Here is a 26270-nt window from a genome sequence, read left to right as displayed (position 1 = left end):
AAACTCCACCGAGACAGCGGTGACGCAAATCTGAAGGCTAGACCGTCCAATTTCCCCAGCAGTTTACTTCCGGCCTACCCGACCTTCTGAGGACCCGGCCCACGTAGACCGCGAAGGCCGGGTCCTCAGGAGGATGCAGCCCATGAATTTGGACACAACCATACATTACACAAAACATCACATGGGGAAGACAGGTCAGAGAGGTATAACAATGGAAAAATGTACCACATGAGGAAAGATAAGGAGATACAAATAACTCCCCCCAGACTGAGCTCCAACAGGGAGATTTCTTTGGAGTCTTGTGTGGTGAGCGTCATTATTACCTCATTATTACACATAATTTATGGACATCTATGTTCTACTTCTTTCTGTGTGCAGATGGGATGGGTTGTAGCTGACTTTGGTGAGAATTTCATGTCAATAGCAACTTTAGAAATATATTTTCTTCAATACTTTTTTAACCTGCTGTAATTCCTAATTTCCTATCAGCAAATAAAGAAGCGAAGAGTGGATCAAGACTTTTTGTACAATAGTGCAGTTATTATTATGATTTTTGTTTGGATTTGGTCATTTTCAGCATACCATGTCTTTTGCACCTCAACCCTGTGCAGAATTTTATTCACGTCAGAGTTTTAAAGACTTCGTTTTTTGTTTTTTGCATAAGCACGAAGTGGTTCTTAAAGCTGTAGATGTGCCTTTAGATTTGTCATCTCTTTTTGTGTAATGGCGTTCCTTTTGCATGCTGTTTGTTTGTTTGTTTAGATTTCTGACAGATTTAAGGAAAGCTGCTTTATTCGCAGATTTGCAACAGACTGTAATAAACATCAATCATTCATGTCACAGCTGTTTATCACGAGATTAATGGGCTGAAAACTCTGCTGAGAGAAAAGTGCCCTCCTCTATCACTCAACCCCTCTCTATCTGTCAGGCCACGCCCACATTCTAGAACACTGGTGGTGGGCCATTGTTAGCGCTGTTGCTAGGCAACACGGAACACTGTCGTCAGGGACAACCAGCCTTTCAGTCTTTCTCTCTTTTTCTGATAGCAACACCATTACTGAGATGAGAAGCCCACGCGCACACATAGACACTCTTAGACACACACTCAGCTTCCATCTTGTGGCAGAGAATTTCACACAAACACAAGAAAACATATTGTTCATTTTCATGCCTGCCTGCTCTCACTCTCCCCCTTCCCCTCCAGCTCTCTCACTCTCCCTCTCACACACATCATTACAAACAATACTGTATGATGCAATCACCTGACATCCACTGCGTGTCTGTCACACACTCGCAGCTAATCTTTGAAATGCTTTATTATAATTCAGCACATGAGGAGGTCACAGAGACAGAATACATGAGGAGGAGGACACACATACAAAACAAACGCCCCCTTCCTCTCTCAAACCCCCCCTCAACACCTTCGACACCTCAGCCAACCTGAGAAAAAGGGGATGTTTGATTCCGACAATGAGGCAATGGAACATTTTCCTCCAAAAATAAATTAGGCTTACGTCAAAATAAAAGTAATCTGTATTTCCATCACGTCGGCAGGTGCAGAAACTTCAACACACTGATGGTAGTAACTGAAACCAGCCACAAACAAACTAGGAATCATTCAGCGGGAAACCTGAATCTTTGTACAAATTTAACACCAAATCATCAGGTAATTATCAAGACATTTTCTTTGAAGTTGAAATTCTGACCTACTAGTGGTGCTGTCTGTTATGGACGTGAACGTCCAAGTAAAACATTAAAAATATTTTACTGCCAGTTTCTATTACAAGAAGCTGTCGCCATATTTGTCAGGTACAGATTTGTCAACATGTCAGAGCAAGCAATCATGATGGCATCACACTCATATATTTATGGAATAATAGGAGGATGCATTGAGCATAAAGCTACATAGCTATATGCTGATGATGTCAGATTATTTGCAACAAATTAACACAAATATGTGCTCTTTGAAATAATTAAAAATTAATAAAGATTTTCTTTATTAAATCGGAATTTTTGGGCTTGCTGTCTGTGGAACAAAAGAATCAGGTTGTGATTACTATTTTTTGTCTTGTGTTATTTCTTCTTTCTGGTCAAAATTCAACAAATATAGTGTTAGAAAATATAGTTCAGTATTTGTGTTTCACCTAAAGACCACTTTGTCGAAGTACTGATCAGCTACACAGGACCATAGTATAAAACACGGATGTATTTTCAGGTTGGAAAAATGAAGTCAATGCCCAAGTACCTAAACACTGCAATTTATCTGAAAGCCACTAGATGGTGGTAGCTAGGGTTGCAGAAAGACTTAGGGTCCCGTTGACGTTTCTTATGTGATGTTATGCACACTTTGCTCGAGAGGTGTCTGCAGTGTTGGATGTGATACAACCAATTTTGCTGTATTGGTAGCTAAGGAAATTTGTTTTTCCCAACTAGTTGGTAGTGGTTCCTCAATGTTTCTGCTGCACACTGGGTGTAATCTGTTGCAAAAAAAAAGGTCCACTACCAAAAACCTCCTGATGTTAAATTTGGTTGCTACCAAATTCCACAGTTGACTAAAATTTTTCATGTTTGTTTGCAAATACTTGCTAACTGCTAGGCTGCTAGGGTAGTAAAACTTCAAAAAGTTTGAAGCAAACCAGAAAGGGAGAATGTTTGCCTCTATAGTAAAAGTTCGGTTTCATGAAGGCAAATAGTATCCAGTTCCAGTTTGCATCCTTCTTTTCAGTTTAACTGTAGCTTGGACGGTAACTGACTACTGTTTGTAGACAAGTCTGTCACATTCATCCAAATTATGACCACTGCAATCTGCCAGTGACCAAAGCAATCACAAGGAAGTTTTTGCTAACCATAAGGTTGCCATCAGGTCACTGAACCATTTGTAGACAAGCGTGACTGGGGATTTAGAAATAATTTTCCCAGGATTTCAAAAACCACTGGATGGCATTACAGTATCTACATCCACCTTTTTATAGTGTCTGGCTGGAATCACATTTATGTATTTCAGGAGTTAATGTTCTCCTTTCTTAGTTACAAATCACTTATCTACTGAGTGGATAAGTGATAAAGTAACAAGAGTGTGTTATAATGAAAATCTTCTAAATGTTATGTGATCCAACCCAGAAAACATGTGAAATGGCTAACATTTTTGACTGTTTCCAGATACACCATATGGACAAAAGTGCTGGGCCACACTTCCTAATCAGTAAATTCAGGTTTTTTTCAGTTCCATTGCCACAGGTGTATAAAATCAAGCACTTAGCCATGCAGCGTCCCTCTACAAACATTTTAAACATTACAAAGAGTAGGCCTCTAGCATCAGCAAAATACGTCACCAGAAGCTTCATGGCATGGGTTTCCATGGTCGAGCAGCTCCTAATGTGTGGTTGGCCCAGTACTTTCATCCATATGGCATATCAAAGGTCTTCTGATGGCAGATTGCTCAACATTCGTGAAGATAATATTTCAAAATAAGACTTTAAGAAGGCTGTGGATTCTGCCGTCCAATCATTTTATAAGACAAATTATTGTTAACAGTAATAAAGGTTTTTGTGCACAAAGTCTCATAGGGCCTCATCAATGGCCTACAGACGTGTTGGAAATAACATTATTTTTTTCTGTGTGTGTGTAATGTTCTGATTTGATCTTTTAGTTCAGTTCAGTTCCTTTTAGTCCCAGAGTTATACTCAGAACCTCAGAGCTCTCCAGATGATCCAAGGGTGAGTCTCTGTGCCACAAATAAACTGCAGGTGAGTTCTTCTGTTCTGGATCCTACTGGTCACCATGTGTGGTACAATATGCCCAGATACAAGTACAGAGAAACTGGTTCTGAACTCTCTTGGAGGTCCTGGCAGGGGTCTCATAGATATGAACTTTAGAGATCTGAATATTCAGGACTGGAGGTGTAACTTGAGAGCAGATTTTCTGATCCATACTTCTCTAAAAATGCATCTTGCCATTTTAAGCTTTTAGTGAAGACAGGAATTTCAAACCTTCAACTGCCACCTTTTAATCAAATGTAAAAAAAATGCAACAAAGTGAGTTTTGTGTTCAGTCTACTGTAGTTCATATAAACCAGAAGTGTGACTGCACCCTGAGAACTTTCCATTAAATCTAGACAAATAAAATAAATTCAGACATTTCACGACTCATTTAGACAGCAGAGTACACTTGCAAATACAAAATCTAAACACCAGATTCCACAAGAGGCAGATCAGCTCCGGACCATCTAGAGAGTTAAGAAGCAGATCATGCCGTACCAACATGAACAGAGCCCAATAAGAATCAATCAAGGTGCCTTTAATGTTCTTGAGGAGGAGGTAGACAGAAGAGACAGATAACAGTGATGTGGTAGTCCTACTGTGGTGAAGTTGTAGTCCTTAATAACAGTCCTGAATCACGTCCTGCTGAGGTCAGTTTGTATCCTCTCTGTGGTGATTTTTTTTCCCTTTGAGGTTAACGTGTCATCCGGTTTTGGTCAGACTGTAATTGTTTCTGTGGTTAAGTCCTGAATCTTCCTGGTTTGGCTACAATGGGGTTTGTGGTTTGCTAGGAGGAGGAAGAAGAGGAAGCAGGTGACAGTTTTATCACAGATTGTGAAGGCTGTACACAAACATACATAATCTGTGCCATGATCACAAACTATATACCATATATACGGCTTCTGTTCACATTATCGGACATCTCAAGACAGCAAGACTACAGCTGACCAAAATTATACTTTATGTACTAAAATCAAAAAGTGCAACTGTGAGAGAGCAGAATGTGGAAGAATTGAAGCTCAAAGGTCAGATCAGGAGTTCTACTACCATGCTAGTTGATATTATGGCAAACTGTGTGTTGTGCACCCTGAGTTCACTCTCAGGTGCCAGGCTGCCAATGCAGAGTTCTGCTCCAACATCCCGAGGCAGGGTCCTGAGGGGTTAGAGGATGACTTCCACTATGCAACCTAAGCCATGTTGGGCTGCACATGAATTTGAACACCCTGAAAGGAAGAGTAGCCAATTTAATCCGGTATAGTTATTTTTTCTATTTACTTCGAACTTTCAGACAATCAGCTTTTCACTGGTAATGTCTTGGATGTTTATGTGAACACCGCTTACATACCTTAAAGATATGTTATTCATAAAAGAAATCCAGATTAAGGAGTTTGGACCTTGACCCAGAACAAGAACAGTCTTCTATAAAAGCACGTCAGCACGATGCTTCAGTGGTAAGCCCTGTTGCATGTTCTCCCCATGTTTGAACAGCTTTTCTCTGAGAACTATGGTTTTGTCATAATTGCCATAACTGAAAACCAGGCTAGACTTATGCTCCCTGTTTAGGATAAGGACACTCTCACAAAATCCAGGAAGCCAGAAAGAGATGTTTCATCTCAATTGTTTTACTTCCTGGTAATATAAGTGTTATGGAAAAAGAAAAAAAAAAAGTTGCTACATTGCACAGTACACAAAGCGTCCTTGCAATAATGTCACTATTAACATAATACTTTTTCTCTTAGCAAAATATGTTTGTCAGCAAGATTGCTGAATTTCATGAAATCTGTTTACTGGTTTACATTTGGTACTAAAGTTTGTATAATTTCTTATATTTACTGAAGATTATTTCCAGAAAGCTCTTTCCTGTGGGTGGCCAGTCAGAGGTGAGGTAATGTTAGCTACATGATTTTCCTAGTGTCAGGGGGATTACAGTGAGAGTAATCCATTGTCATTAGTTTAACAGGACCAAACTGGCATATATTGTTATTTCAGAATGATGTTTATAAGTAACAACAGGAAATCCTATGCTACAAACTGGGCTTTTCTTCTTCTGGGAGAGACTACCTTCCTTTGGTGTGGACTTTGGGCTTTGTGACTTGATGGACCTTTACAGAAAAGCTACATAACACATTAGAGGAAATGGATAAAACGGTTACAATGTTGGCACTTAAAATGATTTCTATGTAATTAATACATGTTTATGTGAATGAGATTGTCAAGACTGTTCTGGAACTTACAAAAACACTGCTTTGATTGCCTTTTTCCTTCCTTTTTCTTCTTTTATTTTCAGACATTTTTAAATCAAGGCTACATGAGGTACACCAGGCTAAGGTAAACTTCATGTTGAGGTCCATACTGGGATCTGAAATGGATAATCTACCTTATTGATAACACCACCCGCTTTTGCCAGAGCAATCACGTGACCGGAACATCTGGCCAAAACATCTGGTCAAGCTTACAAAGAAGCCCAATTTCCCAAATCTAACATTTACTGTTGAAAGCAGGTACAGAACACTCTCTCTGCTGTTGGCTTATTGATCTTTGATGCCATGCCTCTATTTTCTGTTTTTCGGGGTCAGGTTGCATTGATAGCAAACTATGCAGGGTATTATTCTCCCAATGTCTGCAACATTTTTCAGTTACCCGTGGGAGTTCCCAGTTTTCTCTTGGCTGAAATGGGATCTACAATCTGCATGGCTCCTTCGAGCTTGGATTGTACTGGAACCTTCCAAAGGACAGTACTCAGAGGGAATCTCTAATTAGATGCTCAAACCACCACAGCTGGCTGCTTTTGATGCAAAAGAGCAGCATCCGAGATCCTTACCCTACCTATAAGGCTGAGACCCAATGAAAGAAAGTCTAAAAATCAGTCCATAAAAAGTGGATTAGATCTTGACACAAAGAACTGCTAAAAGTAGAGGTACAGGGCAATAGTCTTGCATTTTCACCAGTAGATGTCAGATTTCATATACCCTCAAAGATGTCGTTTTGATACAATTTCATGTAATTTTAAGAACAGCCTAGCTACAGACATAGACATAGTGGCAGCTTTGTTCCAGCACTAGTCTTTGAATTGATTGCAACTCTATGAGTAAGCCATAAGAGAACCGTTAATGTTTCGATATTCATCCAGTCAAGCTTGCAATGGAACAACCTGAGCTTTTCGAAATTTTTATGTAATAGATTAGAGCTACAGAATTTATAGATTATTTTTATGTGGCTACTTAGCGGCCAATCCTTTCAATAGTCAAGGCCTGAACTGTTTGTTAAGAAAAGCAAACAGGAGGAGTGATAGACAATTTAGAGGTCTGGAACAAGTTTGTTTAGCCAGTACAAATACAGACTAGTATCTGTTCTAGCCAGTTTGCTTGCTACGGTCTGGACATTCTGTGTGCGCCTTTTTAAGAATTGATTTATAAATTTACCTTTACACAATCTTGGGAAAAACATGCAATTATGGCATCACCACATCAATTGGCCAAGTCCGGTTGCCTGTGACCAAACTGCCCCCTCTTCCTCTCCTTCTGTCTAGCTACTCCCTGTTCCAGCTGAGGTGGGAATAGTCTCAGTCTGGGAACTGTCATCCATACAGTATGAAATTGTAATCCTGTCGCAGAGAATCAATTTCAGTTCCAGAGGTTGTAGTCCTTTTGCTGATTTTGCAGTCCGTGTGATGGTGACTTCCTGCTAGGCCTCCAGATTTTGGTTCTGTTGGTGGAGGGAAGGCTAGAAGAACCAACGAAATGCCTCACTGGCTGGGACAGAGGGAGGCCGCTAAGAATAGGAGACAAAATGTGGCGTGAGACATAGGAAAACTGACAGTAAAATCGAAATGACAAAATAAATACACACCTAAATGTCTGTTTCTACTATTTCTTTCCTGAATCTTAGTCTTTTACCTTTGACTTTTTTTCAGTTAAATTATAAATATTGGATCACATCAGCATCAACGCTGGCTCGCAGTTTCTGCTGTGTTTCTTGAACCGTTTGTGTGGGTAAACACATCCGCAGTGATGCAGGCTGTAGATCAAAGTCGGTCTGCTGCGACTATACTCTCCTTCCTCTGAAAAGCTGCCAGCAGAACTTCATAGAGTCAATATAGATTTCCTGTCTTGTCACCTTGTGATAAAGTTTAATTTCATTATAATTTGGGGTTTGGGATATAAATTAACTTCGAAAAACAGCAAATCTCTTTGACTGTGTGGATACACAAACTATCACTGGTTTAGTTTAATACTGAGATAATCTTAAAAAAAAGAGGGTTTGTTGAAAGAAGAGCCACCAGTCACAAAGTAAAGTATTCATCTGTAAAGGGAAAGCATGTAAAAACAAGTTCTTTAATATAAATTAAAAGGTGACCCCAATAATGAAACAGTCCCCAGCATTTTTGGGGGTGTGGCCTCTTTGAGAGATGGTTGGCGACACAGGTTCAGCTCCGCTACATTTGGACTGTTTGATCTCTTTGAGCCTTTTGGAGGATATTATTGCAATTATCTGATGATTAATATAGTCGTAATAGACTAATATATTTCAATGCAACTTTTCCTGTTGCTTTCGATCTTTTAATAAGATAGTAAGATAATAAGTTTCTTTTATGGTCCATGAAATAGTCTTTATACACCCCTGTACAGCTGCAATTCTGTATGGTCAGTGGTCTGTGGTTTTCAGTAGCGATACATTGTAGATTGACAGAGCCATATGTGACAATTTCGCTATTTTTAACCAACTATGACACATGTACTCTTCTTCAGTGTGAAACTGAAAAATATGTTTAAGAAAAAAACCTGAAAGACAAAAATGTTACTTCTCAGAATATACTACCACTTCATTTCCTTTATGGTGGTTTCCATCATATTCAACAAAATATGAGCTCAGTATTAAACTGGCTAAGTTTCATGTGACTATAATAAAATGCTTTCCCTTCATATGCTCTGGGTAAAAGAAGGCGTAGAAAAGTGCAGAACCAGTCAAAATGTGGGAGGTTTTTGTAAGATGTTTAAGATGTTGTGCAGTCTCACTTGAAGCATAATTTTTCAATCTGCATAATTGTTACATTGCTGGGGGTTTTTTTTGTTTGTTTTTTCTTTTTTAATCTTCGATGGGGTTTTTTCACAGTTCTCCCATTCCTGGTGAACTCCTGTTGCTCCTGTCCTATTCTGACCTACTTGTCAACCAATTAGCATTTGGCAGATGCAAATGTCATATGGTAGCAATCTGTAGTTAGGATTTTGGAGGCCAGGATGGGAGCACGTCTGCGGTTGAAAACCCTTCTCTGCTCACTCCGTGAATAGAAAAATGTTTGAAGTGAAACCGAGTGTAAAAAACAATGAAAAGTTTCCACCGCTGCCATGATCTCTCTTTGTATTTTATAACTTCACTCTTCTCTTTGGCTGGCTAACGGACCAACAACAAAACAAGCAAGAATGGCCCACAGACCAGTTGTACCACTTATTTGTACACTGGCGCCACTGCAGGTAGAAGGGCCATCCTTAGACTCGAACCATAAATTCTGCGTAATGAGGGACATGTGGTCACCCTACCTGCTAAGAGTTGACCATCGAAGAAGTCTGTGCTTCAGTTTTGGTCAGTGACACTCACTAATTAGCACAGTTAACTGATAACTCAATTACATCATCTCATCCAAATATGGTCGCTTCTAGCTCCACAACCGCCAACATGACGATGGACATGAAGTTGAAATTAAGGCTTCAAAACTGGACTTCTTAAAAGTGACGACGCCTACATATGCGGGGTATGATATCCTTGCATACGTTGCATCGAGTGCACTGAAATCAGCTGTGACTGGTTTTGAAATCACTTTGAAGTTAGTGGCCAGTTTGCTATGGGCTCTGACAGGTTATCCTGCTGCAGAGAAAGGTGGAGAAAACTACCCAGGGTGCTTTGCTGTTCATCTCACAGAGTAAACTTGGTGCCAGGCTGAGAGTTTGTCAGGTCGACATCAAAGAGAGCGGAAAGAATGAGGCAAGAGTGTGAAACCACCTGCTGACACACACACAGAGAGGGAGAGAGAGAGTTGCCCTCACAAACATTCACATGCTTTGTAACACACACACACGCCGCTGTCACTTGCCGTTAGCCTCCACAGGTCCAATTAGCGTGTAATTGAGGAAGATTATGGCTGCTAATTCACTCTCTTCCCATCACACACACACACAGTGTTTCAGCGCGTGTCCTCACAGCACATGTGTGCAGATGAGGGAATAATTAGTGATAGTTTGTAGCGATTCCCACAGGAAGTGCGTGTGCGTGTGCGTGTGTGTGTGAGAGAGAGAAAGGGAGAGAGATATATAGAGTCATCAGTGAGGTCGAATGCTGGTGTCAAAGAATTATTGATCGCCACTAATTCTTATTGCGCTCACACACTCTTATACACACGCACGCACACAGCAGTGGTAGATCACATAAATATTCGCCGTTCCCTCCCTCTCGCCTGGCCGCTTTATCACTGTGAATCAGTGTTGGTGTGTGTGTGTGTGTCTGCTGGCGGCTTGCCAGACCTCAGCAGGGACCGAGCTCTCGCATTTCACCACCCACCATCTGCACAGCACTCACACACACACACTCAGCAGGGTGAGCGATGCCTTCCAGCTCGAGCATCACTGCCAGTGATCTGGGTTAAGTGAGCCAGGACACACACCGAGACACACACGCACACCGAGATGCACACACACACACAGACAGAGATGCGCACACACACAGAAGAAAGAGAAGATGAGACATACATTTGCTAACGTCCAGCCAATGCTGTGCGTGTGCACGTGTGTATGCGTGCGTGTGCGTGCATGAACTCACCTCCAGCACCCCCCCTCCTCCCCCCGGCTTCTTCTTCAGCTCCTCGCACTTCCTGAACTTGCAGATCTGGTGACCCGTCTTCCTGTTGCGGCACGATGAGCAGACGCCACAGTTGATGAGCCGCCTGCACGGCCCGCACACGCCACACCGTTTCCTCTTTCTTTTAGCCACCGTCCCGGATGACGAAGATGATGATGACGACAGAGAAACGGCCGCCGCTGTCACGCCTGATGATGGGGGCGAGGAGGAGGAGGGGCAGGGGGAGGAGTTGGCATGCTGCTGGCAGTCTGTTAGCGCCCGCTGGCCGCCTGTCATCTGAAAGGCGCTGCTAGCGTCTGAGATCCCGCCCCCTGCTGACCCCATCGCCATAACAATGACCCCGGGAGGTAGTCCCAGCCCCCCCAGGAAGCTGCCACCCATAACCCCTCCTCCGTTGCAGCTGCCACCCTCTGATAGGCCTATCATGTCCGCGTGGGTGTGTCCCTGCTTGTTCATGACGCCACAGTCTGTTCCGCCACTGTATCCAGGAAGGAAGTTCCCGTTGCTTGATGCCATGGCGTGATGGTGTGCCGTTCCCTGTGAAACAGGAAGTGAGGCAGTGTGTCCGTGTTTCTCAGCCCCTCCACCGTCACTGCTCCCACCACCTCCTCCCCCTCCCGACCCACTGCTGCTGCTCTGGTGCATGCTGGTACTATGGGGGTGCGAGGAGGTCATGTGACCCGGCGTCGCAGAGGGGTGATGATGGTGGTGGGGGTGGTGCGTCGGCGTGGCCGCCACGGGTTTAGGTCGGCCCCAGAACATTGCCGCTGGGTGGTTCATGTTCATGTTCATGTTGTCGTGGCAACCCCAGGGCGTCGTCGCCATAGCCCCAAGTCTGGCAGCGGTGGGAGGGAAGATGGGGGCGGCCGCGGCCAAGCGGGCGGCCAGTTTGGCTGACTGAGGGAAGTTTGTAACGTTCATGTTCATATTGACGTTGGTCTTGTAGAAACTGGCGATGGAGGAGCGGTACCGATCCATCTCTGTAGTGTAGTCCAGCATGGGAGCCAGGCCCGACACCTGCAGGACATAGCACCAATCACTGTTATCAATACCAGCCATAATCAATTTAAAAAAGCACACGGATAAAGTGGCTTTACAGGGAGGTTGGTGGGCAGAGCTGTCTTCATGGAGCAAAATACAAAGGACAGAGCGGTTCACCTGTTAATGGAGCCTCAAATATCAGCAAACACCAAGGCGACAGAGTTGATACTATGCCTAATGACGACTGCTAAAAGCTGGCTACACACCAACAAGTCCACCTTTGAATTGCCCAACAAAACCAAAATGAAGGTGTTGGAGTGGCCTAGCCAAAGTCCAGATTGAGCTGCTGTGGCATGACCTTAAACAGGCTGCTCATGCTTGAAAACATTCCAGTGTGGCTGAATTAAAACAATGCTGCAGAGTAAAAGTGGGCCAAAATTCCTCCACCATGACACGAAAGACTCATTGGCATTGCAGTCATTGCTTCCAAGGGTGGAACAACCAGGTACTGTTTAGAGCAGGGGTCCCCAATCCCAGTCCACGAGGGCCGGTGTCCCTGCAGGTTTTAGATATGTCCTTGTTCCATCACAGCTGATTTAAATGGATGAATTACCTTCTCAACATGTCTTGAAGTTCTCCAGAGGCCTGGTAATGAACTAATCGTGTGATTCAGGTGCGTTGACCCAGGGTGTTATCTAAAACCTGCAGGGATACCAGCCCTCGCGGACTGGGATTGGGGACCCCTGGTTTAGAGAACAATTACTTTTCACAAAGGAACTAGTGGGTTTGGATAGCTTTTTTCCTTAATAAATGAAACCATCATTTAAAAACTGTGTTTTGTATTTACTCAGGCTATCTTTGTCTAATATTGACATTAAATCTAAACGATTTACCGAATTTCCCAGAGGGATTAATAAAGTTTTATCTAATCGAATCTAAAAAAAAATCCAAGACATATATGCAAATCGCTACAAAATCTGGAAGGGAGCAAATACTGTTGCACAGATCTGTTCCACGTTTTCCTTCCTTCACAGCTCACAAAGAAATATCCGCTGTATTCACCAGTGCAGTTTTATTCATCTCTATTATTTGCCTACAAACATTCGTTCATGAGAGCCAATCTAAGAACTACTTTATTCCAAAGTACAACTCTTAATGAACAGTACCACATTCTGTCTTTGTAGTAAATCCATTTTTGCCTAGACTTCGTCTGTCGTCTCACTGCAGGAAACATTTATTTTGCAGTTGGTCTGACCACACCGTCGCTGTATTCTCCGGAGCAGAGTGACAAGAAGGAAACTGAAAAGTAAAAGTTCTGTAAATGTGAGCATTAATTAAGCTGGCAGTCCCCCCCCCTAGCTGTGAAAATGTGGGGGTCATTTTCACAGCTAATGGATCAATCCTTAAAAGGCTTGTTTCGTTCTTTGAAAGTAACGCAGTGGATTGGACTAATGAGAAAGCGTATTGACCGAACAATCGACCAGCTGACCCTGAGATCGGCGCCCTCGCAGCAGAGCAGCGGTGGGTTCTGTAATTGATGCCTACCTGGATGATCTAATTGAGTTTTTGGCAATGACCCGAGGCCAGTTTCAACAGGAACCTTCTAAATTTAATTTGATTTAACCTTCGCTTCACCCGCTGATTCTGCAGCCCTGCACTGGGAGACCAACATGGATGCAAAAGTTTACACGTCAACTCACCTGTCCCTGTCCACCGTAGCCATGGTGATTTGGGTGATGGTGCGAGGGGGCTGAGCTTCTCTGGAGCATCGAGGAGAGGTCACTGTCCACACACACGCCACTCGTCATGCCCGACATGACCTCACGCACACATATACATACAAGCGCACACACACACTCACTCACACACACTCAGGTGGGCTTTGTTGCACAGGAAGCTAGTTAGTTCTGCGTGGTCGCCACGTTTTGCTCTGAAAGTAAAAAGAAAAGTCAGGTGAAGGTGCTGCATTCAATAAAGAAAACCCTCACTCTCGTGGATCATCTTTTTCAGGCTCAGCAACAAGATTTTCTGTGGTTTTAGTCCCGCAAATGATCTACAGAGAGTATTTTAATGTAGCTGATTGATTGGTCAGTTAAGTCGGCAGGCCATTACCCTCAGTTATTCACATCTAATCTGAAAGTAAACCCAGAAAGTAAAGCCGTCAGAGGACATGAAAGACCGACTATCCTGTGACAGTAAGCGAGGGGAAATCCCTTAAGCCTGCATTCCCTCTGAGGTTCGGCAGGGGGCGACTGCTCATAGCTGCAAAATGAAGTCTAACTGTGTAGAAGTCTGATTCTAACTCGATGTCTGACTTCGGCTAATGCTTTCCTAATGAATTTTAAAAATTATAGGAAATTTAGTCGAGAATAAGCTCTCCTCAAAATCATCACATCAACAGCTCACTTGGTTTCAAAAACCATGATGGCAGCGCACAAAACGCTCCAACAAACTACCTGGTGACATCACGGTGGCTACGTCTTGTCTTTTATATGGAGATGGCGATGACACAAGGCTGCAAACAAAAGAGGAAACAAAGAACAAGCTGCCATCTTCTTCGTCTTCCTTTGTGGAATTCCCTTTTCCTCAGGTGATGACGTGCCCTTGAGCAAGCAAGCGCCGAATCCCCACCAGGGACACCGCAACATCCGACATCGAGTGAACTGAGGCCTCTATTTGTAGCTCGTCAGCGTCGGTTTCAAGGCCAGGTTGTGACCCCAGTGCTTCCACGGAGGGCACTCAATAGGCAAAAAAGTTCACGTAAGGCAGATCTCAGGTCCAAGCAGAGGCCTCGAAATATCAGAAAGGGTGGAATAATCTGATTATAAGTGACCTCTGACCTCTCGGTGTGCACACGCACAAACTCACACACAAATGGTTAAGTCCAACTGTAAAGGAGTCATTGTCGTTTGTGAGCGTGTGCAGAATAAATGGGCTGCAAATGTGTGAGCTTGAAAATGTGTTTGCATGGAGAAAGAAAGAGACTGAAATTGTGTCCCTGTGTGTGTGTGTGTGTGTGTGCATGTCTATGTGAAAAGAATTGAATGTGTGCAGCCTCAAATGTGTGTGTGCGTCCGTGCGCTCTGCTCTGCGTGCGCGTGCGCAGCCAGTGTGTACGTCAAGCCTGTGTGTGTCTGTGTGTGTGTGTCTCTCGCAACATCCCCCCCCCCCCCCCCCCTTCCTCACCACCACCACTCTCCCACTCCCCCGAGGCGTAACTAATTACCCTGTCTGGTCAACCGGGCTGGCGCGAGCTCCGACAGAAGGTCATGGTGGCCACCGGCCGCGAGGGGGGAAAACGGCTCTCCCACGCGACACATTAACACCTCCCCTCCTTCCTCCCCCCCCCCCCCCCCCCCCTCCCCCGGCACAGCACGAGAAAGGAAAAGGAAGGAGGGAAGAAGGAGGAGAGGGAGGGGGGAGGGTGAGTGTTGGGGGGGAGGGGGGTCAATCAAAAAAAAAAAAATAGCCAGACTCGATAACGAGCGGTAAATACCGTGAACACAGCATGCAGTCCGACAGAGAGAGGAGGAGTAAACGAGAAGATGGACGGCGCTTGCTGCTGCTGCTACTTACCGGGCCCGCGAGGAGGAGGAGGTGGTGGAGGAAGAGGGTGATGAGAAGAAGAGGAGGAAGGAGGAGAAGAGGAAGAAGACCGTCTGGGAATTAGCCCGCCACGGATCATGGCTGGCGGGAAGGAGACAGAGAGAGAGAGGAAAGGAGAGGAGAGGAGGGGTAGGGGGGAGAAAGGAGCACCGGGAGGGATTTGTCGGTCTGTTGGTACCGAGGAGAGGAGGAGGAGGAATGGAGGGGGGGGGGGGGAGGAGGAGGAGGAGGAGGGGGGTAACGGATAACGGGGGGCGGATGGATAATCACCTGGGCTTGGCACAAGCCAGTGCGAGGCAGGGAGAGAGACACACACACACAGAGAGAGAGAGAGGCGTTAAATTAGCCCGGGTGAGGCGAGGAGGAAGCAGCTCTGTGGAGACCCTGCAGGGGTGGGAAAAAGAGACGAGCTCGAGGAAAGGAAAAAAAACGGCACCATGGGAAGAAAGGAGAAGGACGGGGGAGAGGGAGGGGGTAGGGGGTGATGAATAATGGCGGAGGTTATGAACGGATACGTGCGTCGCTCTTGCGACAGAGTGAAGGGAGCGAGGGAGGGTGGTGGCAGGGGGTACACACAACGCTGATGTTCAGTAACAGGGAGGGGAGGTGTGTGTGTGTGGTGGCTTGTGCCCTCCGCCGTGTCTCCTGTTGTCAGCGGCGCCCGTGGCGACGTGCCGTGGCGTGTGCGCAGTGTGAACGGTCTGATTGGCACTGAGGCGAGGTGAGGCGAAAACAGGAGGCGCGAGACCCTGCAGATGATTGGCTGCCTGCCGGTAACAGAGAGAGATGGAGAGACCTTAGAAACCACACGGAGAGAGAGAGCTGAGCGAGGAAACACTGAATGAATTTACTCGATATTTTTGTGACAGTGTGGATGATTTTAACTGAGTCCTGTGACTTTGTTGGATTGCTGTTGTATTATTAGTGCGATTGTTTACTACATTTTTGTTAATGTGGACTTGTTGGACCCAGACGTGCCCACATTTAAAGAGGTCGGAGGGTAAAGTTATCAGAATGTTGTGGTCGTTACTCAAAAAGTTTAAAGTGTTAAACATTACTTGTTACTTTCCTTAAAAGCAATGCGGTGTGTTGCTTATTTACTCTCCAGAGAAACTAATTTGGTTACTGTTACTTTTGCTTAACTCTGTAACATGAACTTAAACACACTGTGACATAACGTGATAACAATATAAACCTGAGGCTACAGTTCCACGCACCGCCACAAACCCCTATCCTCATCATATATGCTAATGAGAATACACATATGATTTTTCTTACAGTACAAACACAAAAACAACAACAACAAACTTTGAAGTGATTGCTGGTGCGTATAAAGCACCTTTCCGCTTAGTCTGGGGAGTTATTTCACCCGCACCTTGTCTAACAATTGCACACACATACACACACACAAACACACACACACAGGCTCATCAGGTACGGTATCTTGCCCAAAAATATTTTTTTACATAAAGAGTAGAGCAGCCAAGGACAGTAGACAACCTGCTCTTCCTCTCCGCTACAGCAGCAAAGCAGCTTTGCATTGACTCAGAATCGAACCCGGATCAACTGCTCTAACTACGGCTGCAACGATTCATCGAGTAATTCCAGTAATTTGATTATAAAACTCTTGACACAGACAGTGCATCATTTAACACATGACTCTGCAGTATGCCGATGTGTTAAATCAGCAGTCCCCAACCTTTTTTGTGCCACAAACCGGTTTGTGTCCGATGATACTTTCACGGACCGGCCTTTAAGGTGTCGCAAACAAATACAACAAAATAAAACCAGTACCGGTACCCAAAAAAAGATTTCTTCATAACACACAGGAAAAAACCTGGGGAAACCGAGTCAATGATAAAAATGATTTAAAAATATAACGATAAAAAACAATAAAAACCCTGAAAACAGTACATTTCACACCCAAGCCTCAACTGTCACGGCCCGGTACCAAACGCCTCACGGACTGGTGGATTGGGGACCGCTGTGTTAAATGATGAAAAGACAAACATTTCATTCTTGTAACTAAAAACAGCTCTGTAGTAGGAACGTATTTAGGAGCAGTGTTTGAATAAAAAGTCTGAAAACATTAAGCCCACACAGCCCCCAGTTTTAAACAAAAACACAGATAACATAGCAGCAGTGATGATGACGCTGCCACAGTTTTTTTTAATGAGATGGTAAGCTCAAACTGAGTAAAAGAAAGAGTGTTTCTAGTGTTTAAAACAGAGGCCCTGTTCCTGTAATTACCATTAAAACCTTAACTGGGAAAAAGCTAGCAGGAGTCCTTCATCAAACCACCTGATCAATAAACTCCGACATGAAGAAAAGGAAAAGGAAACTGGCATTTCCCTCCACCACTGTTTGTTTTACACAGCAATAAGTCTGCAGTAAGCCTCCAGAAGGTGTATTCAAATTTTATATGGAAGCGATACCTCCAGCAAATAGTGGTGACTCTAAAGGGGGGCATGGGGTGTACTAGTCCAGATTTATTTCAAGGCGTTCGTACCATTTTTCAGATTGAAAGTGGAGTAATATATAATATTTTATCAATTAAACTGGATTCGCGTTTAAAAATATAAAAATAAAAGCTTTTTTCACAGGCCAATAAAAATGTACATGGGCAACTCTGAGCCACTGACGTGAGGGTTGTTGTTCGGTTGGACGCTATTAATTAACGTCTATATCATCATAGCGTCTGTTTTCCGCAGTACAAAAAGTTGCCTCCAAGAAAACAGGCAAGAAAACAGAGTAAAGGTATGCTTTATTTTCGATTGCGTATATATCTTATTTTATTTGCCTTTGCCCTTTGATCGTACTTGAGATTATTTATATATTTTTGAATTTAAGAAAATGTTTTCAGTATGAAATGTACATCCATTCAAAGAGTTTAGTTTTGTTGGTTTTTTATAAAAAATCAATTTTATGCAGTTAAACTTTAAAACATTGTAATTTCTAAAATGCAAACTAATATGCAGTTCATTCTGAAAGACCTGTGGGTTGTTTTTTTTTCTTTGAATGGGTTTTATTGCTCATTAATAAGACAAAAGCATTTCTTATCCGATTAAAAGACGGACTAACTGATAACTAACTCGATTACCAAAATAATCGATAGCTGTAGCCTTAGCTCTAACAAGTATACCACCAATACTTAAAAATGCAGGTCAAATGGAGGCTCCAGTGTCCAAGCCTAATTCCTCATCACTGCCTTTGTTACCTGTTGAAGTTCAGGCTCTGGCTGCTGGGCTCAGGTCTGCATACACTCAGCTTTGATGTCACTCTAGGATCTTCGCTAGCGTTATGTTATTATTGTCTGTGCAGATATCTGCTGAGGACAAAGGTTGTGCTAGTAGCACAATGAATTTTTTGACACAATTTGCATGCTCTTGTTTTTTTGTACATTAACAATAAAAGCAATAAAAACTTTTCACTCAATTGGAGCTCTAAATTAGCTTTTTACACCAAGTAACAGACATTCAACATTTACATTCAACATGTTAGACAACATTGTTTAACGTTTGCACTCACTCACATGAAAGCATTAGGGTTCAGTATATTGCCCAAGCTCACTTAGATATGCAGAGTAATCAGAGTAACCACTCACTCACTGATAGGCAGTGTTGGGTAAGTTACTTTAAAATAGTAACTTAGTTACATTACTAGTTACTTCTCTCAAAAGTAACTCAGTTACTTCAAGTTACTCGTTACTTTCAAAGGGAAAGTAACTTTGGTTTTACTCAGAATTCTCTTGTTAATGTGTTGCTTCCATAACTTTGCCAGTCTTCTAGCTTGCTTACTTGCCACAGGTGCACTGTGCCACCTACCAATAGACAGGAAAAGATAATGTGCATATTTCCACGAGAGAAATCCCACGCCTGGACCGTCATTGACTACTGCCATGATTCTAGCCTACGTCACAGTGTCATGTGCGCCTTTTACATCCAACACAAAAACTGCAGTCGTGGTGCTTTCGATTGTACTCAGAACTCGGAAATTCTGCCTTCTGAATAGGAAGATGTTGGTAACACCAGACTGCAGATGAGCTGCATACAGGGCTGGACTGGGACAGAAAATTGGCCCGGACATTTTGACTAGAGACTGGCCCACCATTATAGGAAAAATCATAAAGCCTTTGAATGAAAATAAACGCTGTTGTGACAGTGATGTGCACTGTTTTGATGGTATATATGCATCAATCTATCAATCGTTTGTTGTAAGATTCAGATAATTATTTTTTAAAAGCGAGACATTTTAAATGAGAATAAGAAAGAAAAGTATTTCTTTGTGCCCCCCTTTCCCTGTTAATGCTCTACCTGGCCCCCTGGCAACACTTTGCTAGATCCGCCCCTGCACAGTTACCAGCTGTCAGCTACCTAAAAAAGGATCCTGGTGTTATTTGTCTCTCAGAAACAGTTCATAACTTCCCTTCAACTCATTCATGTCACCTAAAAGGTAAACCTGTTTCTCCATCACAGCTCTGATGATCCAGTAAGGACATCTCCTGGTTTCATCTTCATGTTTCCCTCTCACCAGATAACCAAACCGTATCATGACCAGCAGCATTTTTGCAGCTGTGGCTCCAGCAAACATCAGCTGATACTAGAAATTAATATTAAATGAATTCTAACAACAGCTGATCAAGCTTAAACGTGCTGCTGTTGTTTAGCGCGACATCCGCTGGTTTCCTCTTTCGGCGCAAAGTGAGCGATAAAAAAACAAGAGAGAAAAGCCGATCAGCTGATCATTGATCAGTTTTCATGATTGAAGTGGAAACAGGAGAGGGAGGGAGGGGGGAGAATGAGAGAAGAAGAGGCAGCTGTGCAGCAAAGACACAGAATAACTCCAGCTTTGTGTCTTTTTCATTGTAGCTGAATTACGGGACAAACTGTTCCTTTTCACCTCAATAAGAAACCCGTAATATTTTCTCTGAATACCAGACGGGACGGTTGGCAACTCTGATAACTTATGAACAAAAAAAAGTTCAACATCATTAACTTCATAGCACCCACCCAGCTGTATAGAAACTCCGTCATGCTAGCTAGCACGCAGTACGGAAAAAGTCAGAATAACGAAAATAAACTCCACCTAAACTTGGTTTATATCTGACCCAAAGAGACTGCAGGTCATAACTTCTTACCTGAAGTTCAGTTCACACTTGGACCTGCGGCCGCCTCGGGTCTCTTTTGCTTCTGCGTCCCTTTTCCTTCATCCACCTGCTGCCTCCACCACTTGCTAATGTTACTGAATCTGTGGAAGCTCCGCGATAGCCACCACACGAAGTAACGAGTAACGACCCTATCTAAATCCCAGTAACGACTAACGCGTTCCTGATTTTGGCATAATAACTAGTTACCGTGCTCGTTACCACAATAATAACGTAGTTACTGTAACGCGTTACTTAATAACGCGTTAGTCCCAACACTGGTTATAGAAAAACTTTCCCCCCACCATTTGTGTGCCCTTGGCAATTCCAAGAAGAAATCAAGGAAAAGAGGCTGTAGAGCCCACTCTTCCTCCTGAGTTACAATCTCAAAACAGTTTTACTTTGGCCAGGAATCACACCTGCTTGGAAGGCAACTAAGCTAACTACACATCCAGTGCTGAAACATACAGATAGAAATGGGACATACAACACTGCAAGGTGAACTGCTAATTACTGTCTTTGTTACCTTTTTAAGTTCAGGCTCTGCCTGCTGTGCTCAGCTTGGCTACATTTGTGTTAGCAGGCTGTCTGTGCAGGTGCTTTCACAGACATGCTAACACATGCTAAAAGTTGTGTTGGCAATCAAATGTAGTTGTTTTGTGATCCAGTTTGCACTTTACCATTACAGTCCTGTCTTTTTATGCAATAAAAGCCTGCAAGTCCACTCCTCAAAAATTGTAGATTGCTCCACTGTTTTCCTCCTCCCGCCACACAAACTGAAATCACTTGATGCTATCGTAAAAAACACTTTGCAGTATTACAAGTAGCTCAAAGGTCACAACAAATAATAGGATGTCAAAAACACTATATGGAAAAAATTATGTGATATGTCAGTGAGTGAGTAGTGTTGGTATGTTTGCATGTGAGCACTTGTGATAAATGAAATGCTGCTTGAGTGTAGAAAAGAAGCGCAAAGGGAGGACTGAGCAGCAATTTTCGTCTCTCACCTGCAGCAGAAAACAGAGACACAAAAGCTACGTCCACATGTACACTTGTATTTTGGCGAATGTGGCTTTTTCTTTGCTATATGTTTTTGTGCACATGTAAATGAAGCATATGAAAGACTCGGTTTTTACATTTACACACGAAAAAGGAAAACAGAGATGCTGTCTTGCGATGTTTTTGCCTTTATCTACTTTTTCTACTATCTAATACCAGGTTGAGATGCAAATGAGGAGACTTCACTCAGGCAAGTCTGCTGGACCAGACGGAGTGAGTCCCCTTGTCCTCAAGACCTGTGCCCCCCAGCTGTGTGGAGTCTTTCATAAACTGTTTATGCTGAGTTTGAGTCTGCAGAGGGTCCCGGTGATGTGGAAGACATCATGCCTCATCCCTATTCCAAAGACGCCACGTCCCAGTGGCCCCCAGGATTACAGGCCCGTGGCACTGACCTCCCACATCATGAAGACCCTGGAAAGGCTCATCCTGGACCAGCTGCGACCCATAGTAAGACCACATCTGGATCCCCTTCAATTTGTTTATCAGCCTCATCTCGGAACTGAGGACGCCATCATCTACCTGCTCAATCGTGTCTACACCCATCTGGACCAGCCGGCGAGCACTGTGAGGGTCATGTTTTTTGACTTTTCTAGTGCTTTCAATACCATCAGGCCGACCCTCCTGGGTGATAAGTTAACAGTGATGCAGGTGGATGCTTCTCTGGTGTCCTGGATTGTTGATTACCTGACAGGAAGACCACAATATGTACGTCTCCCACAGTGTGTATCTGACAAGGTAATCAGCAGCATAGGGGCACCACAGGGGACTGTCCTCTCCCCCTTCCTCTTCACCCTCTACACCACAGACTTCAGCCACTGCACAGAGACCTGCCATCTTCAGAAGTTTTCTGATGACTCTGCGGTGGTTGGATGCATCAGCAGGGATGATGAGACAGAGTACCGGGCTGTGGTCGACTCCTTTGTCACGTGGTGTGAGCAGAATCATCTGCAGCTCAACGTGGCAAAGACCAAGGAACTGATCGTGGACTTCAGGAAGACCAGGAAACACTTGACCCCTGTTTCAATCCAGGGGGTCAGTGTTGACATTGTGGAGGACTATAAATACCTTGGAGTACACATTGACAATAAACTGGACTGGGCTAAAAACACCACAGCACTTTACAGGAAGGGCCAGAGTCGTCTCTATTTTTTGAGGCGACTGAGGTCCTTCAACATCTGCCAGAAAATGCTGAGGATTTGCTATGAGTCTGTTGTGGCCAGTGCGATCCTCTATGCTGTTGCATGCTGGGGGAGCAGGCTGAGAGTCGCAGATGCCAACAGACTTAATAAACTGATCCGTAAGGCCAGCAATGTTGTGGGGATGGAGCTGGACTCCCTCAAGGTGGTGTCGGAGAGGAGGATGCTGTCCAAGATAAAGACAATGTTGGATAACACCTCCCACCCACTCCATGACATGTTGGTCAGTCACAGGAGCTCGTTCAGTGAGAGACTGAGATTACCGAAAAGCACCACTGAACGACACAGGAAATCTTTCCTGCCTGTGGCCATCTCCCTGTACAACGCATCCACTTAACACACTGTTTACTGCTACAGCTACACATGTTTCTTTTTCAGCTATTTATTGATAAGTGACTTTTATGTATATATATATATGTATATATTGTGCTATTCTTAGTGTAGTGTATGTCTTGTTAATGTTTGTTTATAATGGAGCACTGTAACAAAAAATAATTTCCCCTAGGGATCAATAAAGTATTCTGATTCTGATTTTCAGTCAGATTAGGGTTATATGTTTGTTTGGGTCTTGACAACGCTTGAGATGGGTTTTTCTTTTTAGTTTTATGTGGATGGGGGTATTTTATTTAAAGAAACTTGGGGGAGCTGTTTTAAAAATTAACCGTGTACTTGTGGATGAAGACAAAGGCAACTGCGACCCAAGAGGTGAGCTCTTTTTTTTTCCAGCATCTAGTCATTGATCTGAAGGATACTTTAGGACACATCACTTATCCTATTTAGCCTATTAACTTTACAACACAGCTGAATCTATAATGCTGACAGAAAGAGGGGATAATTGTAAAATGCCAACATGTTCAGTTGTTACATGTTACCAAGCCAAGAAGAAGGAGACAAAGGAGACACTGATACTTGATACAGACACATAGTATAATATAGTAAACACCAGTATGAAATGTAAAATTTGGTTCTAAATTTCTTTGTCTAATGTGTATAATGACACAAAATCACCAGGCAAAATAGGTACACTCGAATAAGAGGATAACTCTTATTTAACTACATTCAAGTACTGCATAAATAATTTTAAATAGGGCCTAAATTGTAGGTATTTTACAGGAAAGGAGAAACAAATTATACTGTAATTAATTTTTCAATACAGTGGTCCCTCACTATAACACGTTTCACCTTTCGCTGCCTTGCTGTTTCGCATGAAATTTTGCATGCTTTGTTTTTTACTGAGCCCCGCAGGGGACATGGGAGAAAAGAAATGAAGATGAACTTTTGCGAGATCTCGCAAAACTTCAAACTGGTGGGTAACAGACATCTCCAAAAACGTTGGAGCACCTTTGCAAATATGTGATGTCTTGATAAACCAAGCAGATATTTGAAGTGTACACAGCTACATTCTCGCCTGAAAAGGCTGGCCCACAAAGGACACATTTGGAGCAGCCTTTGAATTGGGCCAGCCTTCGTCGCCTGGGTCGTCAGCTTCAAGCTGGCAGCCTCTGAAGGATGCAGCCTATTTTGCGAGATCTCGCAAAACGTTTGTGAGATCCCGAGTTACTTTTGCGAAATCTCACAAAAGTTCATCTTCATTTTTGTTCTCCCATGTCCCTTGCAGGGCTCCGTAGTTTTTTCTTTTTCTTCTTCTTCTTTTTTTTTTTTACAGCACATTGTGTTCTGCATCCTGATTGGCTGTAGACCAGATAAGAGAGAGATAAGATAAGATAAGACTTTATTAATCACTCGGGTGGGTTCCTCTGGGAAATTCGGTTTCCAAAAGCACAGCACCGACAGAAGTTACAGAGTTACAGAATGTTATATACACACACACACACACACACACACACACACACACACACACACACACACACACACACATATAAATACAGAGACATATAAATATACGAAGGGGATAAATAGAATAAATAGGAATAAAAATAAAAATACAAGTGAATTGCACATTTAAAGTATTGAGGTCTATTGCACCATTGACTATTAACAAGAGTATTGCACAAAAGGTATTGCACAGTGAAGTGAAGAGGCACTACAGCTTAGTTGTTCCCCCCTCCTTTGTCCTCCTGTTTCCCCTCCCTCTCCCCTCCAGAGAGGAGTTAAACAGTCTGATGGCGTGTGGGACAAAGGAGTTTTTAAGTCTGTTGATTCTTGTCTTTGGGAGAAGCAACCTGTCACTGAACAGACTCCTCTGGTTGTTTATGGCCGTGTGCAGAGGATGCCCAGCATTGTTCATAATGTCCAGCAGTTTTTTTAGTGTCTTTTCTCTGCCACTGTCACCAGAGTGTCCAGCTTCATGCCGACCACAGAGCTAGCCTTCCTGATCAGTTTCTCCAGCCTGGATGAGTCCTTCTTTGCTGTGCTGCTCCCCCAGCACACCACAGCATAGAAAAGTACTCCAGCAACCACCGACTGGTAAAACATCCTCAGGAGCTTCCTGCAGATGTTAAAAGACCTCAGCCTCCTGAGGAAGTACAGTCGGCTTTGGGCTTTTTTATACAGGTGCTCTGTGTTGCATCACCAGTCCAGTTTGTTGTCCACCCACAGCCCGAGGTACTTGTACTTGTTGACCACCTCCTCCCCCTCTATCTGAACCGGCAGGGGACCTTCTCTGGACCTCCCGAAGTCCACAACCAGTTCCTTAGTCTTTGAGGTGTTGAGTTGCAGGTGGTTTGTGTGACTCCATGCGACAAAGTTCCTCACCAGACTTCTCTACTCCTCTTCCTGATCATCCCAGATACACCCCATGATGGCTGTGTCATCTGCAAACTTCTGAATGTGGCATAATTCAGAGTTGTAGCAGAAGTCAGAGGTGTACAGGGTGACCATTGTCAATCAATCTCGTGCCGTGTCTCCAGTACATTACAGAATGTGTCCAGCTTGTCAAGTTTAAATAAATCTTCGATCGCTACCAGTGTGGCTTTGAAGTGCTGTACTGTGTGTTTGTAAGTTTTCTTGCCAACAAACACAACAATGTCGATGAAACGTTTTGCACCGCCAAAGTCACCTGCGGGTGTCTTTGGTTTCATTCTATAATACTGGACTTATTTTTCTACAAAGGTTTGAACTTTGAGAGTGTTTAAACAAGAGAGAAAAGTGTGAAAATGTTCATGCCTGTCTGAGAAAAGTGTATAAAGTGTGTTGTGAGGGGTTCTACAGCCTTAAAACATCTATAATAATTGTATAAAAATAAAGTTGGCTACTTCGCAGATTTCACCTATTGCAGGTTAATTTTAGAACATAACTACCCCGATAAACGAGGGACCACTGTACTAAGTAATTTATTGAGAATTTTTCAGAAAAACAATATTTCCCCATTGGATAAGCAGAAGAGAATGGATGAACGGATAATATTTCACCATTTTACTAGGGTGACCAACCGTCCTCTTTTTTGCAGTTGTTGACTTGTAAAAGCCTATCGTTTAAATATGTTAAAGTTTTCTTTAAGCAATTGTATTATTAAAGTTTTTCATGACTAAGCCAAATCTCCTCTTTTTTGGAAATCAAATGGAAATCAAAATATGGTCACCCTAATTTTACAAGACAAGTTTTCTTTACTTTATGGGGTGCAGCCCATATTATTGAGTCATTTAACCTGGACTGAATTCATGGTATTTTACCAGACAGGAGACACTCCTTTCCTGTACAGCTCTTTTGGTAGTTATG

At 43.3% G+C, this 26270-nt stretch overlaps 1 protein-coding gene across 2 annotated transcripts; it reads right to left on the bottom strand.

The window, feature by feature from the left end:
* Positions 1-1298: 1298 nt before the first annotated feature.
* Positions 1299-15669, bottom strand: LOC113019475 (uncharacterized). Of its 2 annotated transcripts, XR_013906314.1 has the most exons (5): positions 15165-15669; positions 13289-13518; positions 10569-11624; positions 7181-7529; positions 1299-4545 (listed from the first exon to the last, which is right to left on the bottom strand). XR_013906314.1 is itself a non-coding variant. In XM_026163219.2 (4 exons), the coding sequence occupies exons 2-4, from the start codon at positions 13403-13405 to the stop codon at positions 7482-7484; spliced, it is 1221 nt and encodes a 406-aa protein (XP_026019004.2). In that variant the 5' UTR covers positions 13406-13518; positions 15165-15669; the 3' UTR covers positions 1299-7481. The 2 variants fall into 2 exon arrangements, 1 of the variants encoding a protein (XP_026019004.2); XM_026163219.2 differs by having other exon boundaries at positions 1299-7529.
* Positions 15670-26270: the final 10601 nt, after the last annotated feature.

Source organism: Astatotilapia calliptera, chromosome 3, assembly GCF_964374335.1.
Source record: "Astatotilapia calliptera chromosome 3, fAstCal68.1, whole genome shotgun sequence".
In the NCBI taxonomy this organism is placed as follows: domain Eukaryota; kingdom Metazoa; phylum Chordata; class Actinopteri; order Cichliformes; family Cichlidae; genus Astatotilapia; species Astatotilapia calliptera.
Note: the sequence above shows the minus strand (reverse complement) of the source record. Positions and strands in the feature narration are given on the sequence as shown.

Coding starts and splice junctions, on each gene's coding strand:
- LOC113019475 (XM_026163219.2), bottom strand. CDS start 13,405: ATGTCGGGCATGACGAGTGGCGTGTGTGTGGACAGTGACCTCTCCTCG. Junction 11,625..13,288: donor GCTACGGTGGACAGGGACAG/GTGAGTTGACGT, acceptor TATGTCCTGCAG/GTGTCGGGCCTGGCTCCCAT. Junction 7,530..10,568: donor GAGGAGGGGGGGTGCTGGAG/GTGAGTTCATGC, acceptor TCCTATTCTTAG/CGGCCTCCCTCTGTCCCAGC.